The 17,833-nt window shown below is 42.2% G+C and overlaps 3 protein-coding genes across 4 annotated transcripts; 1 reads left to right on the top strand and 2 right to left on the bottom strand.

Moving 5' to 3' along the window:
- Nucleotides 1-491: 491 nt before the first annotated feature.
- On the bottom strand, nucleotides 492-4,474 carry rpl9 (ribosomal protein L9). Of its 2 annotated transcripts, none has more exons than XM_053418295.1 (8): nucleotides 4,406-4,474; nucleotides 3,812-3,858; nucleotides 3,601-3,716; nucleotides 2,865-2,960; nucleotides 2,616-2,748; nucleotides 2,229-2,309; nucleotides 1,395-1,525; nucleotides 492-648 (listed from the first exon to the last, which is right to left on the bottom strand). In XM_053418295.1, the coding sequence occupies exons 2-7, from the start codon at nucleotides 3,855-3,857 to the stop codon at nucleotides 1,419-1,421; spliced, it is 579 nt and encodes a 192-aa protein (XP_053274270.1). In that variant the 5' UTR covers nucleotide 3,858; nucleotides 4,406-4,474; the 3' UTR covers nucleotides 492-648; nucleotides 1,395-1,418. The 2 variants fall into 2 exon arrangements, with proteins under 2 accessions (XP_053274270.1, XP_053274269.1); XM_053418294.1 differs by having other exon boundaries at nucleotides 4,342-4,435.
- A 597-nt stretch (nucleotides 4,475-5,071) lies between these two features.
- On the top strand, nucleotides 5,072-11,067 carry lias (lipoic acid synthetase). The gene is made up of 11 exons (XM_053418292.1): nucleotides 5,072-5,229; nucleotides 5,472-5,647; nucleotides 6,413-6,506; nucleotides 7,446-7,526; nucleotides 7,738-7,894; nucleotides 8,192-8,249; nucleotides 8,333-8,461; nucleotides 9,210-9,355; nucleotides 9,443-9,513; nucleotides 9,605-9,716; nucleotides 10,268-11,067. The coding sequence occupies exons 1-11, from the start codon at nucleotides 5,146-5,148 to the stop codon at nucleotides 10,327-10,329; spliced, it is 1,170 nt and encodes a 389-aa protein (XP_053274267.1). The 5' UTR covers nucleotides 5,072-5,145; the 3' UTR covers nucleotides 10,330-11,067.
- Nucleotides 11,068-11,739: 672 nt separating this feature from the next.
- Nucleotides 11,740-17,268, bottom strand: ugdh (UDP-glucose 6-dehydrogenase). Its single transcript, XM_053418293.1, has 12 exons — nucleotides 17,029-17,268; nucleotides 15,464-15,625; nucleotides 14,895-14,996; nucleotides 14,580-14,780; nucleotides 14,308-14,505; nucleotides 14,034-14,181; nucleotides 13,824-13,918; nucleotides 13,612-13,742; nucleotides 13,234-13,373; nucleotides 12,654-12,745; nucleotides 12,441-12,551; nucleotides 11,740-12,318 (listed from the first exon to the last, which is right to left on the bottom strand). Exons 2-12 carry the CDS (start codon nucleotides 15,623-15,625, stop codon nucleotides 12,208-12,210), a joined length of 1,491 nt encoding a protein of 496 aa, XP_053274268.1. The 5' UTR covers nucleotides 17,029-17,268; the 3' UTR covers nucleotides 11,740-12,207.
- Nucleotides 17,269-17,833: the final 565 nt, after the last annotated feature.

Below are 17,833 nucleotides of genomic sequence, written 5' to 3'. Positions count from 1 at the left end.
CTGAAATGGCACAAGCAGAAACTCAGTGGGATTAAAGAGGTCAGATTAAATGAAAACTGAATTTTACATAGATCAGGTTTATAGAGCAGATCTCTGGTTTTCTCCCCTCACACTAAATGTTTTATAGTCAGTTTAAACCCTAGACATGTTTTAAATAAATAAAGAATAAACAGACAACCACAGCACCAAATTTAAGGGGTTGATGCATCATTATTAAAAAAGCAGATAGAAAAAATAAGTTGGGTTTCAGAATTTGTTCTTGCGATTTATCAAAAATAAACAATTTCATGTCTTATCTTAAAATTACATACTAAATTGTGATTTTATTTTGGTTGTAGAATCCATTTCATTCACATTTTAACAATTTGTATAAACTGTTTAGAGATATTCAGTTTCTGATCACCTTTCATTTCTATTCCATTTTAAAACTAATGTCACATGAACATTGAGCTGCAGCAGAGTCTAATAAAGGCAACAAACAACCAGAGGGATTCATTGGAAAAGATGGTAATTTTATTGGTCGTCAGAGAAGAACATGTATTAAGCTTCGGTCTCCACCACAGTGGTTCTTTTGCTGATGTAGATGCCGTCCAGGAACTTCCTGATATCCTTCTTTTGGACCTTGGTGGCCTGTTGGAATCAAGGCCGCTGAAAAAGGCGACACGAGTGTTAGAGGGGAAATAAGATCACATGCAACATGTCAGTAGTTTAACCCAAATCTAACAAGGCCTGACATGAGTAGTATTGAAGGATTTTTGATGCATGCGTTTAACTCATGAAAAACACAGTGAGGCACGTAATGCACACACTGCATAGGAGTGAGCAAGAGTTTAGCATTTAAATCAGACTTTAACAAATTGTTGAAATCTTTGGTTTACAATCAAGTTTCTCTGACACAAGGGCCAGATGTCAAGTGTAAGAAGTTCATGCCTCCAAAAACTGAAGAATACACCTGTAATAAGTTGTGGTGAGAACAGTAATTTGCAGCTGCAAATATATTATAGCTACATTTTATGAAACAAAATCCATGAATAGAAATAAAACCAGAAAACTTTTGATCAATGGTTTCAGTCATTTGTTGGTTCAAGATTCTCCAATGAGCACTAAATATAAGCCAATCGATCAACTTTTTGATTGTTTGGCCGATCAGAAGAAATCGTGACATTTGGGGCTCTGGGTAATTTTGTAAATAGTTATGCCAATTAAGGCAAATACTAGGATTGTTGTTATCATATTGAACAGTAGTCGCACTTAACATACAAAAGTATTGCATAAAAACTTTAAATTGTAGACACTGGAAACAGAAACATGCTTTTACAAAGACAGTTATGGAACATTTAGAGAAAAATAAAACAGAAGAGGTCCCAGAGGAGGCTTTGGCGGCGTTGTCTAACCTCTACGACTGCAGATTGGCAATTTTAATTTTCCGGCTGCGAGACTGTTCCTTTCTCAGAGACGTAAATACCATCCAAGAACTTTCGGATATCCTTATTTTTTACTGTGGTGGCCTGCTGGATCAGAGCAGCTGAAACAGAGAGGTCGGGGAGATAAGCAACATGTCACGTCACACACACAGATCACAGTAAATACAGAGATGGATGGATGGAGATGGAGATGCAGTGTGGTCAGGACGTACAATGTGACTCTTAACTTCAAAATCATAGTCAACGGGTAAATGCTAACAATCTTAGACAAAAAATGACTGAGGAATAAAGGTGTTAAACATCAACGTCACTAGTTTTCATTCAGGGATTCAACATTCATCAGTTCACCCCAGTGTAATGAGGAAGAATATTACATATTACACTTTGACAGGAAACGTAATATTCTTCTGCTATATGACGACAGAACGGTGTAAACACCACTGATGTTCAGGGGAATCTACTGCGTAAAGCAGTAGATGAAGGGGGGGGACTTTTCATGAAAACAAGATTCATCACTACATCACAGGACTAGAAGCACAGACTGGTGTTGTAGAAACAAATCTACATTTTTAGGAGAAGTAACAGCCGTCTGTCAATCACATGCCATCTTCAGATTTCTGTGATATCATCTGTGCTTCCTTTAACTGCACAAGTTCATCATTAGTTTGATGAGCTTTATAATTAACATGAAACGAGGTGTCCATGTAGGCTCATACGTAGGAGGATACATTTCGGACATAGTTCTACAAGTTTGTGTGATAATATGCAGAGAAATTTCTGTCTTAAAGAAAAGAGGTCACATACATGAGTTTGACACCAGCTCAATGTCATTGCCTTCCAGGATCAGCTCATCCTTCTGGCCCGCTGAGACTGAACAGACAACCCCTGAGGAACAGAAGCAATCATCATCACATGTCCAGTACAGGTAGAACAAGCAGTTCAATGGACAGGAAGTGGAAGAGCTGCTTCATTACACTGTCGATTAATCCTGGTCTCAGTCTATAGTGTTTATTACAGCAGGTTATATTTATAAGAGAAAATCCATAATATTTTGAAGTCTACTAGATCGGGACATAATACCACCCAAAATACACAGCAACAGCACATTTGCTTGTTTGTTAGCTTGTCCATAATATAAATTACTTTAACACTTGACCATACAGATGCTACAGTATTATTCTGCAGACTCACCAGCCCTCATTCCGACACGGCGAATGTACTTCTCTCCCAAGAAGTTCCTGATCTCCACCATGGTTCCACCCTCCTGGATAACGACGTTGATGGGGAAATGGGCGTACACAGAACGCATTTTATACCGGAAACCCTGCAGTCAGACAGGAGAGTTAGTCACTGGGTCAAACCATGAAGACAAATTATTCATCAACAGTCAGCCTGTGGCTCAACGCTGGTCACTGTCAATAACTCAAACTGAAGTCTCACCAAAGTGACACCCTTGATCATGTTCTGGACATGGCTGCAGATGGTGCGGACTGTGGCCAGCTCCTTCCTGTTTCCCCACCATTTATCCACACGAAGCTGAGGAGAACAGGGACATGCGTTATTTTCTCTAGAGTGGACTGATGCTGATGCAATGTGGTCAATTAATAAATAAATAAAATGTCAACATTTTCTAAAGATAAGACATTTTCTTATTCCAGACTAATTTAAGCTCCATGTATCTGTTTTCATACACTCATGAGACTTAATCGTTTAGTACTAAATCCTGTGGTAACACTTGGGAGGGGGCAGAAATAAGCTGCAAACACAACACTGACACATTCTCACCTTCTATGTTGATCAGATTAATTTCTCTAGCATCTAAGAACCTAAATGCTAAATATGAAGTTGAGTTCCACTGGAAAACAAAGTCTCCCGATTTCAGGAGCATTTGGCTCTGGGGCGTTTACCGGCTCCACTGAGTTCACCCTCTAGTCGCTGGTCAGCAGTTTAATGATGAGCAGATATTGTATTGTTAAAGACTTTGTGTGTTGATACACCTGCACACTGTGATTGAGAAAGCAACAGAGTCTGAACTGTTCCACCTCTTAATGGCAAACGGAGCAGGGAATGACTTTCTTTCCTCCATCGCTTCAAAGAATCTCTAACATTAACCTCATTTCATCCTCTGATCGAAATCACAGTTTCCTGCATTGGGACCGATTTGCAAGCCTCTTACCTTCTTCTGTTTCTTGCCCAGCAGGCTGAGCTCCAGGTTGATGTGGTTGAACTGTCTTGTGAGTTTTCCACGGGGCCCCTTGACAGTCACTGTCCGGCCCTTCAACCTCACCTCGACTGCACCACCGCAACAAAACAGAGAGGAAGGCGTGAGGAGACACTTCAGGCTCACGATGGACAAATGCACAGGATCACTTTGACAAGACGCTCACCTTTGTCGGGGATGTCGACAGTCTGACTGCTGAGAATGGTCTTCATTCTGTGGAGACAAACACAGCGTGTCAGAGGCTGTGGGGCCTGGTCGCACACGGTATGACAATTGTGTTACTCTGTTGAATCCATGTTGTACTGTCAGGCTGCTGAGATAATAACAACTCTGGGTCTAGGTGACTTGTTGGTGCTCAATTGGTGTCTGCAGCCACACTGCCATACATCTGCTAGCACTGAGGCTAATGCTAACTTGTAGCCACATTAGCAAGACTGTTGTTGAACTTTTACTGAACAATCACACGTGTACCGCAGGATTGTGACTGTGAGTGAAAACCGGTAACACACGATAATGTACTTTTACAAATAATAACGACAAAGCTTCCGCGGCCCTCGGCAGCGTCAGGCCTGGAAACAGACAGCTATCAAACAAACTAATATATCTACTCGTTAAGACCGTATAGAGTTCAAATACAGCCCATGGGATGAAATACATCGTCCTATGTGTGTGATGGTTGAAATTCGCAACACTAACATGTTTAATTTGCAAAGATGGAGTTAGATTAATTCTCCGGGTGGAGATTCTCGGGTATCCTCACCTCGCCGGTAGCAGAGGAAAGGAGGACGGAAGGACGTCACCACGGTGTTGTAGAGCACGCACCGAACGTCATCAGGCATTAGTAGACGATCCACGCATGGATAGGATATTGTCGATAAAGCACAAATACTCACGTAAAGATCGATAACAATGAAGGTGAGGAAACAATATTGTGCTGTAAACTGGATAATTTACATGTATATGTTTAACTAAATTATATATCACGTTTATTTATATTTATATTTGTCGTTTGGTTCTGCCGCGTTCAAGATCAGCAAGCACAGTGGGGAAATAGTACTTCAGCTTTATTTTAATCATCTTATTATTACTCTGTGAATTAAAGTACAGGGTGTTGATGATTGGCTGGTGGATTTGACCAAACAACATTAGTGGTGGTTCAATTTTAATCAAATTCAATATTATAACCGATATAACCCAGTGGTTCAAGGAACATGTTTTAGGTTTAAGATGACTTATATCTGGTGGCTGGAGAAACTCTGATACAACCAATGTAGCTGGATATAAAACATTATTTTCCGTTTCTATATCTACTGTTAGCTTCTGTCATTAGTCTTTAATATTGTTATCCTTCATTATAGTTGATATAATCTGTTGCTGATGTTTTTTTGCAGGACGTTCTCACTTTTACTGACTCTGCCCCGTCACGTGAACAGGGCCCCAGACACGATCAGCCGATCGTCGGGTTGTGTTTCCAATGACATTCTCCTGCTGACTGAAGTCATGGCGCTGCTCAAACAAAGTTGCTGCGTCGCAGGTCGTTTCTCCACCAACCAGCGGTGGCTGAGTCCCAGGTGTTTCCCACATGTGAGTATCTCCACTCGGACATTCTCCTGTCGACATCACGGACAGCGTGTGTGTGATCTGTCCGTGGGAACCCTTGGTGGAGAGGAAGCCTGTGTCGCGGGCCTGAAAGCACAACCTGCACTGGATGTTGTGTAACTCAGCTGTAGCGGCTGTTAGTCTGTGTTGGTGATAGTGTGTGATGTGTATGAAGAGACCGAGGGAATCCGATGTAGCGGAACTAACCCCTGGTCCTGCCTGTGTAGGTGTACACCAGCAGCGTGACCACTGTGGCCAGATCCTCTCCGGCCAGGACTGACTCAAAGAAGGAGCCTCTGAGTGACGATGGGCCGGATCTGCAGGACTTTATCTCTGGAGACCTGTCGGATAAAAACAAGTGGGAGGAGTACCGAGGCACCCTGAAGCGACAGAAGGGAGAGAGGTGAGAGCCGTGCTGCTCAGCTCAGTCACTGAGTCGGTTATCAGAAAAGTCCAAAGACCAGATCAGACTGTATCATGCAGATTGTGTTCAGTTTAATCAAAACGAGATTAAAGGTTCAGTGTGTGGAATTTAGTGACATCTAGTGTTGAAGTTGCATGTTGCAGCTGAATACCCCTCACATCACCCTCCCCTTCCAAACATGAGAGAGAACCTGTGGAAACCTTCAGCTGTCATAAAACCTCAGGTTGTTTAGTTTGTCCAGTCTGAGCTACTGTGAAAAACATGGTGGCCTTTGTAGAGTGGACCCACTCCTGATGTAAATATGAAGTATTTAAATACAAAGGGCCCATTGTAGGGTCAAGAAAAGAACAATACTGGACCTTTAAATAATAAGAGAAATGTGTTGATGTTGCGTGATACACAGATCATTTATTGTGTTATTCATCAATGCACAGTAAACAATATTGATGTCAACGTGCCAGATCATGTGTGTTGTTGCTCAGTCTTGGTGTAGGTAGGAGTGAGTGCCATTCTATTTATTATGGGTATTATTCAGTGGGACAACCTAATGCTTGTAGGGATTGACCAGACTTTACAATCAGTGCCAAAGAGACAGGTGGCTTGTTATGATCTGGTTATTTGATCTTTAGCTATTTTTCCACAGTGCACAATGGGACATATCAGACAGCTGTATTGTCCAAACCATGACGGGACAATACCACTCTTACACATTTACTGAGTGTCTCTGTGGTTGTGTCACGTCAGGTTGCGTCTTCCCCCATGGCTCAAGACCGAGATCCCCATTGGGAAGAACTTCAACAAGCTGAAGAACACACTGAGAGACCTCAACCTGCACACAGTAAGTGTCACATATGTTAGTGTTGTCAAGTGAAGGCTGCTGCTTTCAAGTCACCTCGAAAATACATACAACTGATGTGTTGTGCAAAGATATATTGAGACGTCTCTAAAGTGATCTTGGAATAATAGAGGCCGGGAGCATCGACACCTCATGTCTTAAAAAGTTTTGAATGTAGTTCCTTCCAAAAATACCTTGGAAGGTATTTTAAAGTCTTTCATGCAGCGAGGTCATGAATATTTAATATTTACCTGACATTACGTGACGTTAACATTCGTTTTATTCTTTGACTCTAAGGTGACAAGTGCCAACAAGCTCATCCTCTCATATTCGGACAAGCGTTGATTTAGCAAAAGCGTGGGCATTATATTTGTTTTGTGTCTCTCTGTTGTCGTCTCTGTCTTGTTCAGATTTTTTTAGGTATGTTTATTGAGCATCAACGATACAAAATGAGGACATAAAAGAGATACTGTACAATGCTCACATTTTTCCAAATTTTACAATTTTCAGTGACCCCCCACCCCCAGCCCCCCTCCCACCCAACCACACCTCCTTCCCTTGTAGAGGTCCCAACCCTACCTGTCTCCTGGTGAAGGAAAAAGAAAAAAGAGAAAAAAGGGGAAAAAAAAACTAGAAACAAAACAAAAAACACATAGAGAGTACGTGTTTTTTGTATGTTGTATTTTCTTAAACTTATTTCTGTGACTTTCAAACAAGAAATATGAACAGTCACTTCATACATGAGATTAAGGCCCCTGGGCACTTAATTGGAGCAGGCAAGGTCTGACAAAAATATGATATAAATGTACCTAAAAAGTAATTATAGATATTATTATAATTTGTCTGGTATGATTGAATGATTTCCTCTGTTGTATTAAAAAGATCTGATTTGGTGAATCTGCAAAAAACCTGGGTAAAATAACCGTGTGTCTGTTTCCTCAGGTGTGTGAGGAGGCCAGGTGTCCAAACATTGGGGAATGCTGGGGAGGAGGAGAGTACGCCACCGCCACAGCCACCATCATGGTCAGTCTCCTGACACACTGGGACTCTTCACGTGCAGCTGACAGTTATAGAAAAGCAACCAGATTTTCTAAAGCAAAAAACCCTGTCTAAATACCCTGTATTAGGGTTTATAAGGTCTTGCTGTTTCATAGAAAGATGTAACATTCAAAAATACACATGTTGAATAAATCAAGAGAAGCTCTCATGATGCATTTTTCTCTGTCTCATGTAGCTTATGGGAGACACGTGCACCCGCGGCTGCAGGTTCTGCTCGGTTAAGACGGCCCGGCGCCCTCCGCCTCTGGACCAGGATGAGCCCTACAATACGGCCAAGGCCATCGCCGCCTGGGGGCTGGACTACGTGGTTCTCACCTCAGTGGACAGAGATGGTAACGGCCTCTGACCCCCAGTGTATCTAGCTCTCCCTGCTGTTGGTGACACTCTCAATGCTGGAAGATCAACCAATGTCAGATTGTTATGAATTTCATTTGCAAGATTAATCTTTCTAAAGTCGATTTGTGCAGAAGATCAGAGCAGAGTTTGATGACTGCTTTAGATGGCGGCTGTCAGCTTCTAAATCATTATAAAAGTACAGCTCATTCAAAGCATTAAGATAATATTTTCTTAACTCTATAACCTCTGGTAATAATAGTGCTTTCTAATGACACTTCTACCCTTGTGTGCAGATATCGCTGATGGTGGAGCAGAGCACTTTGCTAAGACAGTTTCTAACCTGAAGGAAAGGTAACCTCTCCCCTCACGTTTGGATTTATTGTGCCCTTCTGTGAAAAATGTATAAACTAACATCTTTTTTCATCGTCAAACAGAAATTCTCGGATCCTGGTTGAATGTCTGACCCCTGATTTCCGCGGCGACCTGGCCGCAGTGGAGAAGATCGCCCTGTCAGGTTTAGACGTGTACGCTCATAATGTGGAGACCGTGCGGGAGCTGCAAAGGTAATGACACAAGACATATCCCTTCTGTGTCTATGTACTTCCTGTGTTGTTATAAGATAATAAATTAAGAATCTATTTTCAGTTGAATCCATGAGTTCTTCAATTTGATTTTAGTGGCAAACAAGTCTAATGATACTGAGTAAAGAAGAAGAACAATTTTGTTTGAAAGCACTGAAAAATGTCAAATGTAATACTAGTTCAAACGTTTTCTGTCTTTATTTGTGATTTAAAGATTTCGTGAGATGTTTAAATACTAGTGGAAATCCTATTAATAGTCATTTGTGGTAAATCTTTCCTCTCGAGGTAACTAGTAAAACATTTTAAAATTATATTGACTATTTTTCTTATTGCAATTTCCAGAATTAAAAAAAAATGCTAATGTTTTCCCTTTCAATTTACAAAATAATCTTTCTTTTTTTCCGTTTTCTGGGTGAAAGGGGGCTTTAAATTCATAAATGCAAACAATGTTTAAGCAAGTGTTCTGTGTAGTTTTTTTACTTTGTGTTATAAATGTTTACTGCCACAAGAGGGAGGTCAGTCACAGAGTAGGATCTCAGTAATACACACTTTGACCAGCAGATGATGCAGAAGAGCCATTTCCCTGCGGTTGGTAAAAATGCTCCATGTTCTGCAGCAAACACACTGCAGAGATCCTGTTTGACATATTTCCTCTGTGTGGGTTTAAAGTATATTTCACTCTCTGATGTTATGTGACAAAGGATTTTTTTCTCTTCCATCTTGTTTTCAGACACGTGCGTGACCCCAGAGCGAACTTTGACCAATCCCTCAGCGTTCTTAAACACGCCAAGAAGGTCAAACGCACTGTGCTCACCAAGACCTCCATCATGCTGGGACTGGGGGAGACAGACAAACAGATACAGGACACGTTGACCGGTGTGGTGAACACTCACTAGTCACACATACACACTCGAAACGATCTGATGTAAACTACAACGATTTCCCGTTGTTCTGATGTTGCAGAGCTGCGAGAGGCCGAGGTGGACTGTCTCACACTTGGCCAGTACATGCAGCCCACAAAACGCCACCTAAAGGTGAGCACATTAACCTCTGTGTGGGGCTCCTGACTTACCACGGCAGCAGAGAGCAGCACATTTGGTAAACTGACTGTGTGTGTGTGTTTAGGTGGAAGAATACGTCACTCCAGAGAGGTTTGCCCACTGGGAGAAAGTTGGGACTGAAATGGGCTTCATGTACACAGCCAGCGGACCACTGGTGCGATCCTCATACAAAGCAGGTGAGATACGCTGTTTACAGCTACAAATAAAATGTCTTTATTTAATTAATATTTTATTCTCAAATTTACAGTACACCCAAACTGGCAACATATATATATGTTTCTTATATACCCTGTGGTATAATTTGAGGGGATCTCTCACCAAAATACAATGCATGTGAAAGAGTGGTATAAACAGTTTAACAGAAAGGTGATGGATTGACATTTTGTGAGAGAAATTATTAGAATTTAGATGGGATAAGAGAAATAGACCACACTGGAGTAGTTTTACATTGATCTGTATTTTATTTTGAAGGGGGATGCAGGGATGTGGGGAGGGACTGGGGTTAAGCAGCACAGACAGTGATCTTATGGGATTTCCTTGGGGAGTATTTATCACAATGGATCATAGTTTTGGGGCCAAATGTTTGATCCAACTGACTCTTAATACATGTTGAAGTCATCAGGTTTTCATGCAATACAACTTCAAGCACATAAGCATCATGTAAAAAAGGGTAGAATGTAAGTGGAGAAGGAGAGACGGGTGTTTTTAATTTTCCTTCTTTGCTCAGGCGAGTTCTTCCTGAAGAATCTACTGGAGAAGAGAAAAGCAGAGATGACCGTAGCAGAATGAAAAGCACAGAGCTACAGACTGTTCCTTCATATTACTCAAACCTCATCTTTACCTTTAATCACCCACAATTACAGAATACACTTTACTACTAGCAGGACATGCATTGTTGCTAGTCATAGTTAGTCTTCATGACTGGTAACAAGTTGAATAAGGATACAGAAGAGATGTTAACATTCTGTTACTTTTCAATATGCTTCACTGTCCTTTACTGCTCATCTGGGACGACCCACAGTTCAATGTAGGAGGAGATCAAAGTGTAGAAGGAGCAGTAGGAGGCCTGCAGACATGTAGATAACCAGGGTGCAGACTCTGTCCACGTCAGCCCGACAGGAGAAAATACAACCTGCTGTGATCAGCAGCTGTAATTTGCCATGTTCTGCAGGTCAGGGGCCCGTAAATCACATCCAGCCTCCGCCCCCCCCCCTCGGGCCCTGGACTCCAGGTAGAGAGCCACTGACCTTTGACAGCGAGCTCAGTTTACGAGCCCTTTGATGTTAACCTGGTTTCAGGAATTTCATTTAATTTAATTAAGCAACAAGGTTTTTGATCCGAGGCTACTCGCATCAGGTGAAGTTTCATTTGCTACTCAAACACATCTATGCCTGCCAAAGAATTCCTGTATTAATTTGGTCTCAAGCCGCTTTTCTAATGTGATAAAAGTTCAATTTCACACCGAGACAAGAAAGATTTTTATTTCACCCACTGGTTGTTTAAATAAAATAAAGGAATTATAACTCATCTTTTCACTCTTTTCTCACTGACCCTGTTCACGTCTTGTACTAACATCTGTTCTAAGTGATCAAATCACAAGCGGTCGGCGTTAAGTACAGGTCTGAACGTCTGGATGCACAATCACTCAAACCACTTCTGGAGGTGCTCTGTGTCACATTCTTTTCAATGTGAGGATGCAAATCCCTGCTGGGCCTCATATGAAGGAGCCTTCAACTCAGCTGACGTTCTGACCCACTAGATTCAGTCCAATTCAATTATATTTGTATAACGCCAAATCATAACATGCAGTATCTCAAGGCACTTAACATAGTAAGGTCCAAACTGTACAGAATTGTAGAGAAACTTAAAAGTCCCCACACTGAGCAGCACTTGAGCCCCTGTGGAGGAAAAGCTCCCTCGTTAACCTGAAGAAACCAGTAACAGAACCGGGCTCAATGTGGGCGGCCGTCTGCCTCGACCAGTTGGGGTGAGCAGAGAAAAATGGGGAAGGGAGGAGAGTTGGGGGAGAAAAGAGACGGCAACCGTTCTGTAATTGTTGTATTTAAGCTCCATCAGACTAGATGTTCAAATTGTAGATGTGATGATATAATAAATGAAAGCAGCAGCAGTTAAAGATGTTGAGTAGTGTCAGATCTGGATCCTGCAGCTCCAACTCAGTGAATAAAAACGAGACACAAATTAAGGACACACTTCACGCTTTATTGCAATGGCCCTTTAAGTTAAAAACAGACACTGACAGGACACATACTGATTGACAAACAGTAAGGTGATTTATAAAAATATTTTTTAAAAATAGTATAAAAGTTTGTGATTTATCAACAATACTTGATTATACAGTAATTACTGTAGGAAAGTAGACACTGATAGTGTTCATTTGAAAGTGATGACCGTGCAAGTATAACTAAGCTGAAATGTTTGGTTGATTAATACAGTTTAACATGATATGAATAAAAGTCTCTGGTAGGAATGATTAGTCACTGGTTCAACAAAGCTCTTGTTCAAATCACTGCAGGGGAGCATTTAGTCGCGCTGATTCGCCTTCAGGAGGAGAAGGTGTGTACCGAGGGAAGGGGGAACGTCCTTTCACCAGCAATAAAAAGGGGAGAGAATGTGGAGAGAGTGTGTGGTGAGGGGGTGGAGGGAGCTTTAGACTTTGGATTTCTTTGGAGGAGGCTCGGTGGCACCGATGCGAGGAACAACGGCTACAGCGCTGTAGGGGATTCTCGTCGCTGTCACCTTCTTACCGATGGTCTCGATCTGCACAGAGAGAAAGAAAAGAAAAATAATAGCAGCTTCATTGGGACCGACTTTCTCACTGGTTCATTTCAATGTTGTTTGAAAAGTGTGAGTGTGTGTCTGTGTGTTTTCCTTCTGCGCACCTGGAAGCCGAGGTTCTGGAGGAGAGGGTGGAGGTGGTCCAGCACTCTGCGCCCGTCAAATAAAAAGGCTGGCTTCAGCATCTTCTTGTAGATCTTCTCATAGTCTAGTTCCTGTGTTGGAATTCAAGTGGTGTGAGTTAAAAATTCATATTTACAGATTGGTTCAAGATGAAGCTGTTTTATTAAGGTAAAAAAGAAATGTGTTATTCTGACCTTAAACATGTCCCATTCAGTACAGATGACCAGTGCGTGTGCACCTTGACAAGCCTCATACGGGTCTGAGGTCACAGTCACCAGCTCCGACACTGAGAAGATGTAAATAATAAACAATTAAAGAATTCTGCGTGAACATCAAACCATGTAATTTGTTACATTTATTACTGAACACTTGTTGAATTCAATTACCTCTTAAAATATGTACCAATTATAATTGGTAACCATCACGTAAATCAATGAATTTAAGTTATATCTGAAGCTCTATACAACTTATCTTTGCTCAAAATACATTTTCTCACAATTTATTGTACGATCTGCAACTATAGCAAAGTTTATCCTGACCAGAAACACTCTTATCGTATCATATATACAATCCAGCAGTAATGGAAACATAACACTTTGGTGAACGCCCTAACTTCTTCTTCTACTTCTTTATTTAAACAGTGGCTAGCTTTATCGTATCAGAAGTGCATGCTGTACAAAGTGTGTTGCATGTCATCTTGATTTATCTCGCCGTAGCTTACATCATAAAAGGTGGAACCTTCTTACATTGTGGTTTAGAAAGCTTCACATTCACCTCTTTCTGGGTTGTCTTCGGAGATGTTGGGCTGGGACAGGTCATGAATGATTTGTTCTTTGAGAACCTTGGGGTCGTATATGAAGAGCTTGGCTCCCTCATCCATCAGGTACTTTGAGATGTAGATACTGGAAGACTCCCTGGAGTTGCGACATTAAACAAACACACCAGTAAGCGAAAGGTGCACCTGAATGACCAGGGCCATGGTTCACCACAGTTGAGTCTGTACAAAGGCTACACACAAGGGTTGGCAGGGCTCTAGGGGGAGTTTGTTAATAGTGATAAGTTCGTTAGTCAACTGACAGAGAAAGAAAATCAAATAACTGGAGGGTAACAAACAGGTATAAAGGTGTCAGAACAAACTGAAAAGAGACTCGCCTTGTGTCACCAGTGTCTTTTTTGAAGGAGAAGCCAAGCAGAGCGATCTTTTTACCAGTCACAGTGTTGAAGAGGCAGTCAATGATCCTGCAAGCAAACCGCCGCCTCTGGTACTCATTCATGTCGATCACCTGAGGAAAAGCATTAACACTTATTAATATAGACGCATAAAGAAGAGTAAAAATTAAGGCACAAAGGGGTTTATTTCTCACCTGCTGCCAATAGGAGGCGACCTCAGGCAGATTGAGGGCCTCGCATAGATAAACCAGGTTCAGGACGTCCTTCTGGAAACAGCTTCCACCAAAACCTGGCCAGAGTGCGAGAGAGGCAGTGAGACAGAGGTAGAAGCTCACTGCACATCTTACAGCTACAAACATAGTGACACAGACACTCTCTGTAAACATCTCAGTCATGTCACTTACCTATGCTGGCTTTGAGAAACTTGCTGCCTATTCTCTGATCCATCCCAATCGCCTTGGCCACCTCTTCCACATCGGCTCCAGTGGCTTCACACAGCGCACTGATACTGTTGATGCTGCTGATTCGCTGTGCCAGGAAAGCATTGGCTGCCTACACGCACACACAATGTTGGTTTTTATTTTTATTTCTACAACAAAATATTTATTTATTGATTATGAAATATGAAGCAAACAAACTACTGATACAAACGATCATTAGCTGCAGGTCTACACTCACCAGTTTGGACAGCTCGGACGACCATGTGTTGGTGGTGATGATTTTTGCCTTGGGAACCCATTGTTCATAGACGGCACACAGAGCTCGGATGGCTCTTTGACCCTCATCCGTTTCATCTCCACCAATCAGGACACGGTCGGGGTCCTTCAGATCCCGCACTGCAGTTCCTTCTGCGAGGAACTCAGGGTTGGACAGCACCTGAAGCAACAACACAACTTCAGAAACGTGCGACAACAGATCTGACAGCGTTACGCATTCGTCCTAATACACACTTGTAGGCTAAGGCTGGGCTTGGTATTGGCATCAAATATCCGTCGAATACTCTCGGCAGCTCGGACTGGGACGGTGCTCTTCTCTGTGACAATCTTGTAGCCATCAGACACCTCCACGATTCGCCGAGCACAGGCCTCGATGAACTTGAGGTCAGCGGCCCGCCCCTTTCCCATCCCGTAGGTCTTTGTCGGGGTGTTAACCTGTGGAGAACGGAGACGTTAGAAATGTCCGATTTGTTTTCTTGAGATGTTCAAACAGCAGAAACAGTGTTGGTGTTTGGTTATCGGGGGGGGGGGGCGAACTGGTGAACTCACCGAGATGAAGACAAGGTCGGCATCCTTGATGGCTGAGTCTATGTCTGTAGAGAAAAACAAGTTTCTCCCTCGAGATGATTCAACCACGTCTTTCAGACCCGGCTGGATTGGGAGGAGGTGGGAAATGAGAGAAAGTGTGCGTCAGAGAATGTGTAAGAAAGAAAGAAAAAAAAACACAGCACAATTGGTAACAAATGTTTAAAGTGACTGGACATGAACTGCCCTTTGTGCAACACACTCATGGTGATGCAATACCCTGTGGGCCAGGTTGACGTAGAGAAGTTACAAAACAGTCTGGGATTCATTCATGTTCATTTTAGCCCATGAATGAGTCATATTGTATAAAAGTTGCCGCTGCCTAGCCACATCAATTTATTAACACACCCATAGAACTACTGAAACAGATTCTAGCTCCTTCAAGATTCATGGATCACCAGGTTGGGATAAGAATGTAATAGAAACAACACAGTGAATCAGCCCTCCCAAAAAATATGACCCACTGCTTATTTGACCAGAAATCCCCCTGTTATAAAAGCGTTTGTCTTCTTGGTAAGTTACATTTGGCGAACCTCATATATGGGCAGAGTGTCTGAGTTCCAGGCTTTGATGCGGGACTCGTTGACATCCACGACCGTCACTGTGATCTCCGGACACATGTGGGCGATCACACTGCATGTGGGGCCTCCTACGTATCCAGCACCAATGCAGCAGATCCTTTTTATCTGAAACATCTGGAAAATATAAAGTCAGAATAATGACTTGCATATAATACATGAAGCATTAGAAAAAAAGACAGATTTTTTTTCTTCTTAACATATTGCTCAACACAGAAACTCTTTTTCCCCCATGAGTACTTACATTTTACAAGAGCTACAACTATGATGGTTTTCATTATAAATTTATCTTCAAATAAATTTTTCAATCATTTGATGATTTTTTCATCAATTAGATATGAGAATAGTAAGAACTACCACTTAACACATACTATTAGTGATGATCAATCAAACATGACATAAATCAGAGAAAAGCAGCAAATCCTCACATTTGAGAATCCGAAAGCCACCGTTGAATCAATCAAACATTAACCCGGTGAGCCTCGCAGGGCTGAGTAGATCTCAAATGTGAGGTGACATCTGATAAGTTCACCTTTGTTCATTTTTCTTACATTTACTAGTTCAAGCTGCTAAGTCACAAAAAACTACTGTTTTCTGTGTCTTATTGGACAGCTAACTTTGTACAATTAGGTTTTTCAGTGTTGTGAAATATCCGCCCATTAGAAACACAAGTTGGTAACAGCTGTATGCTGAGCTGTGCAGGGCCTTTCTATTCATCTGACCACATACATTACATTACATTTAGCTGACGCCTTTATCCAAGGCGACTTACAATAGGTGCATTCAACCATGAGGGCACAAACCCAGAACAACAAGAATCAAGGAAGGAACATTTCTTCAAAAAAAGCTAAACTAAAAAGTTCTATAAGTAAGTGCTACATGCAGTTGGCAGGTCACTGGGTACATGTAGTACAAACTGATCCACCCTACACTCCTGTAATAACTCATACCCTTCATGATGACTGATTTCTGCCTTAACTCGTATACAGCTGTGGGTTGTGGGGAACTGACTCAACAGTACTGAGACGAAATGACTAAATAAACGGTGAATCACCCCAAAGCACCCCCCAATGAATGAAGAACATAACTGCTTAACAACCAAATGAGTGCATTTAACTAAGCACACAGATTGAGTGTGAGCGCCATATGGTTGATTCCGGTACAGGAAGTGAGTCGTCGTGAGAAAAGGTGGGATTGGTTCATCTTCTACAGTTTATAGTGGGGCTCAGGTTGACACCTGGACACCAGTTACCAGTCGCACCGTTCCAGCCTGGTAAGAACAGAGAGAGCCTTTCACAGCAGCTCAGCCACGTCCTTCTACCCCACTCCCCTTCCAGCTAGCTCCCATTAGCTCGGCTGCACACAGTCTCTCTACTTCTTCTAAATGTGAACAATCACACCATCTAAGCTAGCCCATCTCCCTTTTTCCTGTGCGGGTCAACCAAACGCAGAAAAATGTGTGGTTTGTGTGCAGCAGCAGCAACTAGCACTTGTAGCTAGGTCCCGTTAGGTGAGCTTACCTCTGCCAGCTCGACAGGCTCAGTCTCCAGGGAATAAGACGAAGTTTGTGTGTTCGCTGCTTTCGTTCCTCGTCGAGACCAACGTGTCCGGAGCTGCTGTTCTCTGGCGGCGGAATGTCTTCACTGGGGAATCGAGCTGCGCTGGACGGAACACAACTCTCCTCTCACAACTTCTCCTGACGACACTTTTATTCTCTGAGCTGGGGAGTCTCTGTCAGCCACCGCCACTGCTTCCGCCGGGAGGGGTTTTCAAAGTAAAAGCACACAGGACACCTACATGAGACAGCCAGATAATGATATGATACTTATAATTATATAGGCCAATACAGCAGGGCACACAGTCTGGATCAAGGCAACAAATCTCACCTCAAAGTCCTCAGCTGGTTGTCCAAGACAGCTTGACCATCAATCATCGGCAAATTTGGGAAATGTAGATTCTAAGCACTTCGACACCTCACAGATCGAAAGCGCCTCATATATCCAATATGCTCTTCAAGAAACTTCAAGTTTATTTGAGGTGCTCCAGGACATGTGATGAGGCTACACAAGTCTCCGTTTGGGAAATATTTCACATGATGTGCAAGTTCACACATCTCATGAACGAGTTCAAAGTTCAGTTCATACAAGTAAACATTTATAGTTCACGTTCATAGTTCAACATTTAAATTATGAACTAGTTCATAGTTCAGTTCATTTCATAGTTTTAAGGTGAAAAGTGAGAATGAAAGACTTAACTTGTTAAAGAAAACCTTATCCATCACTACCCCTTGCCTTACTGTCGGAATGTTTATCAGACAGTGTGTAA

This window comes from Pleuronectes platessa, chromosome 3 (genome assembly GCF_947347685.1).
Source record: "Pleuronectes platessa chromosome 3, fPlePla1.1, whole genome shotgun sequence".
NCBI lineage: Eukaryota > Metazoa > Chordata > Actinopteri > Pleuronectiformes > Pleuronectidae > Pleuronectes > Pleuronectes platessa.
Note: the sequence above shows the minus strand (reverse complement) of the source record. Positions and strands in the feature narration are given on the sequence as shown.